The sequence below is a fragment of the Lepidochelys olivacea genome (genome assembly GCF_965140295.1).
Source record: "Lepidochelys olivacea isolate rLepOli2 genome assembly, chromosome: 4".
NCBI lineage: Eukaryota > Metazoa > Chordata > Testudines > Cheloniidae > Lepidochelys > Lepidochelys olivacea.
Window position 1 is genome coordinate 142,930,656 of NC_140414.1, and position 12,409 is coordinate 142,943,064.

A 12,409-nucleotide genomic window follows, 5' to 3' on the forward strand; every position below is an offset into this window, starting at 1 on the left:
GCTTTACTTGAACCTTTCAGAATATACATTTGTACTGCACACATGTTGGCTGTTTGACTGATCACCAATAAGCATTTTGTAATACAAAGAAAAACAATTTAGCAAAGCAAAAACATACTGTTTGGGGAAGAAAAAAATAAGTAAGTTATTAAAAGCTCACCATGTGCTTAGCAGTACTTCCGCCAAGGCCTGTATTTCGAACCAGATGCCCCTCAGATGGAAAATTAAAGTTACCAGAGTTCAGGTTCTCTTTACTCGAGTGGTTACCAAACAGCACAAAAGGCTGTCTGCTAGGGCTAGAGAAAAATACAATTATTACTTCTACACTTGTAGAATACTTGAGGCCTTGATTATATTTTAAGAGTTTTTGTAAGTTATTTATTGGAATTCCCCCATTAAAACAGAGTATAGCAATGAAATTATAATTAGCTGTATAGTCTACATTGAGAATCAATGGAAAACCTCTGCAGTTAGAAAGAAAGAACCAAACAAAAGGGATCATGAGTTAACAAATGAGTTAACAAAAGATTAGGCAACAGAATATTTATGAAAATATCTTCCAAGCCTACCTCAAGGATGTTAAGAAACTTGTAGTGTAAATATTTCCTATTTGCAATTTTGACTGCTGTCTAATGTTTCTCTGGATACTTGTGGTTCAAGAAAGCTTGACAACTGTCTCCACATGTTTCAAAGAGATTAAACACTATGGAAAGCCCTGACACTATGTGAGAGGGTACCTTGAAGTCCATTGGTTAGCAGCAGGTAAGGAAGAACCAAAGGATAGTTCTTTAGATGACAGCTAACTGAGATCTTTCCTTAGCTCAAGCATAAAATGCTCTGCTTTTGGAACAAAAGGATGACGGGAGTTCTCCTGAGATCAGTAAGTACATGCTTAACAAGTGAATAAGTGACAGGTGAGAACCACAATTCGATTATGAAGATAATCAAATCTATCTCTAACTCTTCACCAGAAAAAACCTTCCTTTTTCAAATATTTGGAGTTACATGTCATTAAGTAAAATGTATTCTGAAAATTGAGTGAGTTAAGTACTTTGTGATAAAAGACTAAAACAGTGCTTTTATATTTTGAGGTATCTAATGTTTCTTTGTATCTCAATTTAACACACAAACCACATTATGTCAGACTTTCAAACAAATTTTAACATAAGTTTGTGAAAAAAAGTGGTTTTCAAGGGGAGGAATGGTAAAAATCTATCAACTATTGACGTTATTTGAAAACTAGACACAAACAAGGAAACAGAGGAGGGAAAGATATGACAGACTATTTTCAACTTCAAACTCCAGATTAGCCAGTGTTACTTTTCCAAAGTGAAAGGAAACTTCGGGAGCTGATGAAGTGACATCTCCTCCTGCATATCCCACCAAGACGATCCCCAGCCTAGAGAATGTGCACAAGTTCATTCGCTATAAGTGAGAAACCAACTCTAAGGGAGTGTCTACACATTGTGTGTTTGGTTAGGATTCTTACCTTGGTATTTACCAATTATTGAGCTGGTTAACCCCTTTACTAAGGCTATTCTGTATATTCCCCTAATGTTTGTTCAAGGCTACAAATATTTATTTTCACAAGGATCCAGCAAGGATAGAGTAGCTGGGCCCTGGGGATATCACAAATGTACCCTTCATCTGATGTGTCAGACTTCTAGCTTATCCATTAAAATGTTGTTTTTCGGATACAAGCTGCTTTGAATCTCTGTACTTAGGCCAACAGTATTATCAGACTAACAATCTTTACCATTTTAATGTGCTTTGAGATGCAGTGACTAAGAAATATTCCAAGAGCACTGTGACGTTATCTAATTAAAATAGGACCATGTAAATCATTGTGGCTACCACTGTGATATAATTGCAATAAATCTTAAATGAAATGTGACATATGACCAGAAAGGGTTAAGCAGCTTACAGGCTAAATGACCCAAAGCCAACCATTAAAGACATGTTAGAAATTATGTGACTGGTAATTAGGGCCATTCCCTGCTAGATAGGCTAGAACTTTGAAGTGCAAACCTGTATTGTTAGAGAATTAGAGGTGATACTAATTGTGTTTACTTCTATCTTGTCTAATAATTAGCTATGTAAACAGACAGTACCTATAGCTATTGATTCAGAGATCAAAAGGGAATATTAACATTTAGATTAGTCTTGAATGCAATGATGGCATTGTCTGTATGTTCTTTAAAGTTGTGACAGACTGCCTAATGGATAAATTATCTCATGTTAATCACCGGTGAGGTTTGGGAAACAGAAGGTTACATCAAAAAAACATTGTTCACCCAGGACTGTATGGTCAAGTGGCTGCTAGAAAATGGTATAAAAGACCCTGGGGTCCCAATCCTTTTTATCTCAGATCTGCTTGAGGCTTCATGTAGGGAAAGCCTAAGCCATAAGGACTGAGATCCCAGTCCTGACCGGACTACCCTGAATATAAACATTGGACTGTAACCTATAAACTATTTCTGAAAAAACTCTTTGCAACTACAAAGCTCACCATCTCTGCTGTGAATCTGAATCTCAAGAATTGTACTCAAGTCTGTACGTACACTGATCTTTTAACCAACATACTCTCTCTTTTCTTTTTTAATAAATTTTAGTTTAGTTAATAAGAATTGGATGTAAGCGTGTATTTGGGTAAGACCTGAAATATTCATTAACCTGGGAGGTAATGTGGTAATCCTTTGGAAGTGTAAAACTTTTCTATACGATCAATAAGATTTTCAGTAATCCTCATCATATTTGACTTGGGTGTCTGGGTGGAGGCCTGAGGCTGGGTTACTTTAAGGGAACTGTGTTGTTGGCTTCTGGGTAACCAGTGAGGTATTACAGAGGGTGCTTTGTGCTGGCTTGGCAAATCTAAGTATTGGAATATCCACCAGCTTTGGGGATTGTCTGCTCCATTCTCTGCAGTTCACCCTAATTGAATGACCACAGTTGGCTCCCCTGGGATCCCAGTCACAAGTACAAAATATTATTAGACAGGTATCTAGATTTTACATGTAAAGTAAGGTTCAGTATGTGTCATTAATTTGCACATTTATAAGTTTATACTTCCATAATATTTCTTTTTCTTAAGTGTCATATAGAGAGATTGCTGTGACAGAATTAATTATGTCAGAATTAATGCTTTCATGCTGGGATGAAATAAGCATTATTTTATCCTTAAATTATTCTTATGTGGCTAGTGTAAGTTTTGGATTTTTCTTATCTACTTATTTCCTTGCTTTTAAGTGTTTGGGTTTTGTAAATGATTGACAAATGTGTCACTCAAACTTTTTTTTTTTTTTTAGGACTATTATGAAAATATGGGGCCAAATGTTCTAACTTGGCCATTCTGCACACACGATGCTCAGGTGGCATGGTAATGAATCAAGTATAAGATCCTGAATAACACAGAATAGTCAAAATGGGTAATTAGAAACCTGAATGCTTGTTCTGTACACAATACAGTCACATGGATGACAATTTACAAAGAACAGGAGTACTTGTGGCACCTTAGAGACTAACAAATTTATCTGAGCATAAATTTTCATGGGCTACACCTTATCGGCTGCATAGAATGGAACATATATTAAGAAGCTATTTTTTATATATATATAAAGCCTCTTATTCCACCTTTTCATGTTCTCTGTGTGTCTATATCTTCTTAGTATATATTACCATTCTATGCAGCCGATGAAGTGGGTTGTAGCCCACAAAAGCTTATGCTCAAATAACTTTGTTAGTTTCTAAGGTGCCACAAGTACTCCCGTTCTTTTTGCGGATACAGACTAACACGGCTGCTACTCTGAAACCTGTCAATTTACAAAGAGTTTGGGGATCCTTCAGGAGAAGAGGCCGTACATAAGTGGTATTACTAAAAATATATTTTATAGCTAAAGATAATATATCATATCCTATTTAGGATTGATATGGAGTTAAGTTGTATTCATGGTCCCAAATGACATTACAATAGGTCTTAATGCATCAGATACAAAGTAACATTATATAAATATAGTACACTGATTGATATATATGACATACATCTTCACAGGAATAAGACAAATGACATTACCTGTTGTCTGTTATATGGCTTGAAATCATTCCATGACTGAAGTAACTTCTGAATGGCTACAAAAATTAAAAAACAACAACCTTGCTACTCCAACGGTAAAAAGAAACACAGAAAGACTGCCAGGTTTAAATGAGAGATGCTAATGCTATCACTAAGGCCTGGCTGACAGATCAACATAGCTACCTTGCTCAAGGGTGTGAAAAACTCACACCCCTGAGCACCATAACTATGACAACCTAACCCCCAATTAAATGCGATTAGGTTGACAGAATAGTGCTTCCGCAGATCTAGCTATCACAGCTTGGGAAGGTGCATTACCTACAATGATGAAAACACATGTTCCGTTGCTGTAGGAAGTATCTACACTATGGCACTAGAGTGGCATAGCTACAGCACCAGAGCTGGGCCACTGCAGCACCCATAGTGTAGACAAGCACTAAAAAATGAACTACAGTACACACCATTTAAAAAAACGAACAAGAAGTCACATATCTTGATTACATAAGATATGTAAACTTATTATTATGTATGTAATATGTAAGATATGTAAACGATTATTAAACTCAACTGGAACCAGTAACAGGTAACAGTGGTGGAATGCATGAGCAGCACCTCCATATTTCACACTTAAGTCATATCGTGGATTATGTTAAAACTGGTCTGAAATTTGCAGTCCCAGCTTTTCTTGTTTGTTGCTTTATATGAATTCCTACCACCAAACTGAAATGAAATGCATACATAAATTTGAATCTATTAGACAGACATGCCATACAAATAAGGTCCATTATCAGTGCAAAACTCAACACTGAGTTTAGCTGAAAAGTTAAATTGCCATTCTACACAGATGAAACATTTGTATTATACTGTACTGTCATGTTAAACCAACAGGAATCATAGCCTGAACTGTACAATTTAGGAAAGAAGAATATTCATAAGCTTACACGCCGCAACAGACAAGTTTGCTCATAACCATAAAGATGAAAAAGAAAGAGGGGAACAGAAGAAAACAAAACCTATGAAATATAACGGCAAGGTGGTAATAATGAATCAGCATTAGTGACATTTGCATTTCAAAGGGTTTAATCAAGTAAACATACCTCTCCCGCCTGAGATTCTGACAGCTCAAGGATGAAAGGAATTTCAGTGTCGAAATTAGCAAAAAAGCTGATCCATTGGTGTTCGAAAGTCATTAAATCCTGAGGAGGGAAAGAAGCAATACATGTTGTTCTGTTCAGCTAATGTCATGTCAGCAGGGCAGTAAATCACAGATGTTAAATGATGAAATCAACTGTGCTACACCACTTTTGTTAACAGTCCAATTACATAAAATCTTGTTTTATGACCACTTTAGACCACTTTTATGACCACTTTAGATCTTGAAATTTAGTTTAGTCACTCAAAGCTTAATATAAACTGGAAAATTCAACTATCATTGGAAAAAATAATCTTCCATCCAATACGTAATTTCAGTCTAAAAATTAAGCCATTTATTTTGAGAATCATAGAATATCAGGGTTGGAAGGGACCTCAGGAGGTCATCTACTCCAACCCCCTGCTCAAAGCAGGACCAATCCCCAATTAAATCATCCCAGCCAGGGCTTTGTCAAGCCTGACCTTAAAAACTTCTAAGGAAGGAGATTCTACCACCTCCCTAGGTAACGCATTCCAGTGTTTCACCACCCTCCTAGTGAAAAAGGTTTTCCTAATATCCAACCTAAACCTCCCCCACTGCAACTTGAGACCATTACTCCTTGTCCTGTCCTCTTCTACCACTGAGAATAGTCTAGAACCATCCTCTCTGGAACCACCTCTCAGGTAGTTGAAAGCAGCTATCAAATCCCCCCTCATTCTTCTCTTCTGCAGACTAAACAATCCCAGTTCCCTCAGCCTCTCCTCATAACTCATGTGTTCCAGACCCCTAATCATTTTTGTTGCCCTTCGCTGGACTCTCTCCAATTTATCCACATCCTTCTTGTAGTGTGGGGCCCAAAACTGGACACAGTACTCCAGATGAGGCCTCCCCAATGTCGAATAGAGGGGGACGATCACGTCCCTTGATCTGCTCGCTATGCCCCTACTTATACATCCCAAAATGCCATTGGCCTTCTTGGCAACAAGGGCACACTGCAGACTCATATCCAGCTTCTCGTCCACTGTCACCCCGAGGTCCTTTTCCGCAGAACTGCTGCCGAGCCATTCAGTCCCTAGTCTGTAGCTGTGCATTGGGTTCTTCCGTCCTAAGTGCAGGACCCTGCACTTATCCTTATTGAACCTCATCAGATTTCTTTTGGCCCAATCCTCCAATTTGTCTAGGTCCCTCTGTATCCTATCCCTGCCCTCCAGCGTATCTACCACTCCTCCCAGTTTAGTATCATCCGCAAATTTGCTGAGAGTGCAATCCACACCATCCTCCAGATCATTTATGAAGATATTGAACAAAACCGGCCCCAGGACCGACCCCTGGGGCACTCCGCTTGACACCGGCTGCCAACTAGACATGGAGCCATTGATCACTACCCGTTGAGCCCGACAATTTAGCCAACTTTCTACCCTCCTTATAGTGCCAAACTGAATGTCAAACTGAGTTTTCAGATTACTGGGTAAAAGCTATTTGAAGAGATACTCACTCAAAAACTGAAGAGACAAACATATAAAAATGAACAGGATCAAAAATGAAGTACTGCCTAATATATTTTAAAAATGTATTCTGTACATTGCTTCAATACAGATTTGTACTTTTAATATCAAACAAAGACAGTAACTATGCATGGAGAGAAGGAGGGGAAAAAGTGGCTTCTTATAACTAGAAATTATTATATTATAAGATAAAGTCTGCCCCATGTGTCTTCACCCCTCTATCCCTAAACAACATGGCTGGAGACGGCAAATATGTATACCAAGTATGCTAGGTGTCAGATACAGAACGGAAATGAATCAGCATACAAATGAACAGGACTTTTTACAAGTTAAGGCAGTGAGAGTTAAGAATGAAATTAAAGCATCAGAAAAAGAATAGAGGAAAAACAAAATTTTACCATGCTGATGAAGCAGCTATTTGGGATGAGTATATAGTGTATCAGAATTATAACAAAGTTTAGTGTGGGATCTAAAATTATTGCACAATATGTATTATGTGGAATGGCTTCCATAGTTTTCCTAGGTATTAACCTAGAAGATATGGGGGAATGGGTGTGGGTGGGAGAGGAAGGATTATTGAAGTGAGGAGGTTTAGACTGTGTGCTCTTTTTTAAAATGGTATGAGTCAAAATTATATTTTTATGTCCACATTATAAATTTAGCAACAGGCTATGCACAAGACAATACAGCCTATTCACTTACAGCTTCATTAATGCAGTGCTAACAATAGAAAACCATACAAATTAGACAGAGTAGTAACATTTAGTCTTACACACACTTTAATGTGGCCATTTAATGTCTTAACAAAATTGTTTATTTATGACTACAGACTGATATTCTTGAATTCTACACATTGAAGCCATAAGCTGCAAGAAAACCTCTGTTCAACAAGAATGGGCAAGACCAAAAGTTTTCACATAAGGTATTTTAGCTTTCTAAAATAGCATAATTGAGAAGTACTTTCATTAATTTATTCAGGACAAGAGGGTATGCCACATGCTTTACGTCATAATTCATTGTTTTAATACCAAGCAGAGTTGTCAGACTTCTTGCATCAAAGTTTTCTTAGAGTTAAAAGAAACAGAGGCAGGAATTTCCAAAAACTCACCATGTGGACCAAACTCTGCTCCCACTGAAGTCAGCTGAATTTTCACTATTGACTTCAATGGAAGCAGAGTCAGGCAAAGTCCGAGCACTTCTGAAAATCCCACCCTGCATCTTCTATATATTAAAAAAGAATCAGCAGCCTCACAACAAGAGTTTGAAATGCGGGGGTGTGGGTGTGTGTCTAATAACATGTGAAGTGAGATTGTCTCAGTCCAACTACTTGGTTAATGAGATTTTAAGCACTTTGGGCCACGGATCATCTCTTTCTTGTGTTTTTACATGGATCTAGCACAATGGAACCCTGATCTCTGGATTCCCCAAGTGCTACCACAAACATCAAACCAGCAAACCACACACCCTTTAAATGAGAGGTACCCACATGACAAAACAAAAACTCAGCTAATACCTCACACTCTGGTGTCAAGAGCAACAATAAACCAAGACGACGAGAACTGAGTATGTAAGAATTACTGTACACTCTCAACCCTACAAGTGGTCAGGCTTCATTGTCGTAGAGGATGCTGCCTGAGAAACATAGGGAAATTACTAATGTCTCTACGTTTGCTGTTTCTGTTCTATGCATGACATAATTAAACTGCCAATATGGTAATTTTTAACAGCACACCAATTTCTAAAAATGCACAAATGTAAACTTGTAAACTCCATATAAAACACAAACTTAGCTACAACTAATCCTGAGTATCCTGTCCACATTTATGATTGTGGAGATAACCATCGAGACCAACCAACCAAAAAAAAAAAGTGTTTCAACTGCCTGAGAGTCCGAGACTAATTTCAGTTTTAGGTAAACCGCATTAAAACAGGAGAAGATTAGACAGAACAATTAAAAAATATATACATAATCCCTCTCAAATTGCATGCAAATTGGATTTAGCAGAGGCAATACTAAGCCTCTCAAATTGATGTTTATGTCAACTAAACTTTAACTATCAAAGGCATTACTATTCTAGAAGCATATATTCCACCAACTTCAAATTGTTTTAGGCATTTAAAATCAGACCACCTCATTAGAAAACAAGTTCACTGGGAAATGCAAACAAATGTATTATAAAAATTGCCTGTGGCCACTATGTGTCACTGTTGATCTGTTTTTAAACTATTAAGTAGGTATGAATCAATATGGATCAATTAGGATAATGATAAGAAAATTGTTGTTCTTTTGTAACACAATGTTTTTGCTGCCACACACTATTCTTTTAATATGCACTGAAGGATTGGTGTCAAGAACATACATAGAATATAGTGTTGTGACCTGCAAAGAATATAGTCAACTCACGCTATTGTGGGAATTCTCTCTATAGGCTTGATAAGGTAAAGAACACAGTGTCTTTAATTCCACGGAAGTTACAAAACTTCCAAAGAAAACACTGCAACACCCTCATAGTATGGGGAGTCCACACTTTGGCTGATGTAGTCAAACCAGTATTTTTGTTAGACACCAACGTAAATGGACACTTTGTCAAAGACTGGTCATGAGTTAGTTCAAAAAATTTCAGCTGCATTACCTCAAAGAGCAAGTCCTCCAGGGAAACAGGATCCATTTTGCTGTATGTTTTCCACAGATCCATGCTAACATCCATTAACTGCAAAACATTTTAATATATATCTTTTTACTGTGAAAATACTGTAGGTAGTGTGACATGCACAGATTTATGCAGCACTCAAGCACTTTATTAGCTGCTGGGTGCCGAGCTGTTTTGCAAGTCTGACCTCCAGCCTGCTTCAACAGTTTGTATGAATCTGAAACACTCAACCAATGGTATAAATGTTTCAGATTCAAGACTGGATAAGATTTAAAAATTCTGGATAACCCAACCTAGAAGATTCATCTCCTTCACATTAAGTGATAGCATGTAACAGATATTTAGGTCTTATGTGCTTCTTTCATACAAACTGTATCGTAAAAGGCTTTTTTCAGAGTTAAATATAATCGAGTTAATTAAGAGCAGAGAAGAGAGACATTAACAAGTACAGCCAAGGGGGAAGAGACAAATTTGCAGTTAAGATTTAAAAAAAGATTGAGAGTCAATACGGTAGAGCAATACAAGAAAGCAATTCCAAATGGCTAGAACTGCAGAAAAGGCAACTCCTCATTATGAGTGAATTGTCAGAAAGGCAGACAGTACCAAGCTAAAGCAAGTTATAAGTTAACTGGCACTAACGCTGATTAAAACGTTTTCCTCCATAGGTAAACATACATATGGAGCTATAATAATTCAAAAATATTCAAAGAGACACTTTAAATGCTTTCTAGATTTTGAAATATTTCAGAGTTTTTCAAAACACAACACTGAAAGTTTCTTATATGACTGCTTAATCTAGTCATTTCAATTGCTCTCTTCATTGAATATGGCAACAGATTGCCTTCTAAGACATGGTTTCCATTAATTTGTCATTTACAGGTAAGTGCATTAACCGAGTTCTGTGCATAATAGCATTGTGAACATGTGCCACCATTGTATCATCACATCTGATGAAGTGAGCTGTAGCTCACGAAAGTTTATGCTCAAATAAATTGGTTAGTCTCTAAGGTGCCACAAGTACTCCTTTTCTTTTTGCGGATACAGACTAACACAGCTGTTACTCTGAAACCTCACAAAATATTAAGAGATGTGATTATTAATCTGTAAATAGTTTGTGAAATATTGATTAAAAGTCTGAGTTGCTTTCGAAAAAGAACAGAATAACTACTTTAAGTATAAAAAATGTTTTTAAATGTTCTAATGAGGATAACTTTGAACTGCAGGCGGTTCCTAGTCCCTGTGTAGCTGCCCGCTTCAGGGGTGTGGGGACCCACAGATCCCCATTTTGTCAGGGATATTTTTAGTAAAAGTCATGGACAGATCACAACTTCCATTAATTGTACTTTTCTGCCCGTGACCTGTCCCTGACTTTTACTAAAAATATCCGTGACAAAAGCTTAGCCTTAACAATAACAAACTGAAGTACTTGCTTAGTACATACCTCGTATTTCATGGTAAAGAAGCCATCGCCACCGATCCCCTCCAGTGCAAAGGCCTGCACTACCGGCCACTTTTCTACAATGAACATATCAAATATCTGTAGATGACCTACAGGAATCAAATATTTCACAAAAAAAGTTAAATTACTACAATAAAGCATCAGTTTAATATATCTCACCTTTCTTATTATGTGCCAAAGTTATTCTGAGGGTCTAATATTTCTTTCTATATATACTCAACAAAAGCTTTTTCATCTGGCTTGTTGGAGGAATGGGGGGTGTCTGTCAGTGAAAAATGTCAGTTAACTAAAAGGGAGGGAGTTTGCACTCCACAGCTTCCCTTGGCTGGGAACCACAGCCAATGGGAGCTGCAGGAGGCAGCGCCTGTGGGCGTAGGCAGCTCACAGAGCCACCTGCCGCGCCTCTGCCTAGGAGCAGACAGGACAGGTCGCCACTTGTGGGGAGCTGCCAGAGGTGAGTGCCCCCCGGATCCGGCACCCCAAGCCCCATTCCGCACCCCAACCCCCTGCCCCAAACTCCATCCCAGAGCCTGCACCCCCTCCCGCGCCCCAACCCCGCAACTCCTCCCACACACTAAATCTCTAGGAGCAGCAGGGACATGTCGCCGCTTCCGGGGAGCCATGTGGAGCCAGGTAGGGAGCGTGCTGGCCCTGCATCTACCGGACTATAAACCAGACTTTCTATGAAGATTAGAAATGCTGGTTTATAGAGCTTTCCAGTTGGTACAGGGCCGGATAACACAGCTTTTATTGTAGTTTAAATATTTCACTGTGCTTGTTACAAAAAAGCAGAGTTCAACTGAAAGCCAAAGAAAACAATCTGTTGATCTTCGATGCAAAAGGAAGAATACAGAACTAGCTGTAAGATCGACAATATAGACTGTATATGTAATTAAGAAGCAAAATAGTTTATGTACATCAGTATTCTACTTTTGGAAAATATTCCAATATACTTTTGGGGGGTTGGAGGGAAGGTGGACTAAAAATTAATTGCATGAAAAAGTTAACATGGTAAAGTTAACCTGGTAAAGTTGAGAAACAATATTCAGTATTACAGAATTTCCAGAATGTTTAATGTTTTTTTCCCACAACACTAGTTAGACTATGCTGTATGTCCTTTACAATTTATGAAAAAGACTGAGGTCCGAGTCTCACAAAACACTTCAGCAGATGGCTAACTTTACACTCATGAGCAGTCCCACGCAACTTAATAGGAATATTCACATTGAAATGTTTTTGTAGAATTTTAGGCCTATGAAGCAAAGTGTAAATAAGCAAAGGAAACCAGAAACGTAAGTCAGCGGTTCTCAATTAGGGGTCCAGGGCCACCTGGAGGGCCGTGAGCAAATTTCAGGGGGTCCACCAAGCAGAGCCAATGTTAGACTCTCTGGGGACCATGGCAGAAAGCTGAAGCACCGCTGTGCAGGGCTGAAGCCCAGGGCCTTGAACCCTGCCATGTGGGGCTCAAGCCGAAGCCTGAGCAACTTAGCTTTGTGGGCCCTCCTGTGGGATGGGGCCCCAGGCAATTGCCCTGCTTGCTACCCCCCAACACCAGCCCTGGCTTTTATGTGCAGAAAAGTAGTTGTTGGGCCA

The 12,409-nt window shown here is 38.4% G+C and overlaps 1 protein-coding gene across 2 annotated transcripts in view; it reads right to left on the minus strand.

Moving 5' to 3' along the window:
• The window catches only part of DNAAF9 (dynein axonemal assembly factor 9), a 134,370-nt gene that overhangs the window by 79,146 nt on the left and 42,815 nt on the right, over positions 1–12,409 (minus strand). For both annotated transcript variants that reach the window (XM_084626795.1, XM_084626794.1), the window contains exons 6-10: positions 10,799–10,905; positions 9,340–9,417; positions 5,167–5,265; positions 4,070–4,125; positions 161–296 (exon numbers count right to left, since the gene is read on the minus strand). In XM_084626795.1, coding sequence (XP_084482921.1) covers positions 161–296; positions 4,070–4,125; positions 5,167–5,265; positions 9,340–9,417; positions 10,799–10,905 — 476 coding nt within the window. The remainder of the gene's footprint in view (positions 1–160; positions 297–4,069; positions 4,126–5,166; positions 5,266–9,339; positions 9,418–10,798; positions 10,906–12,409) is intronic.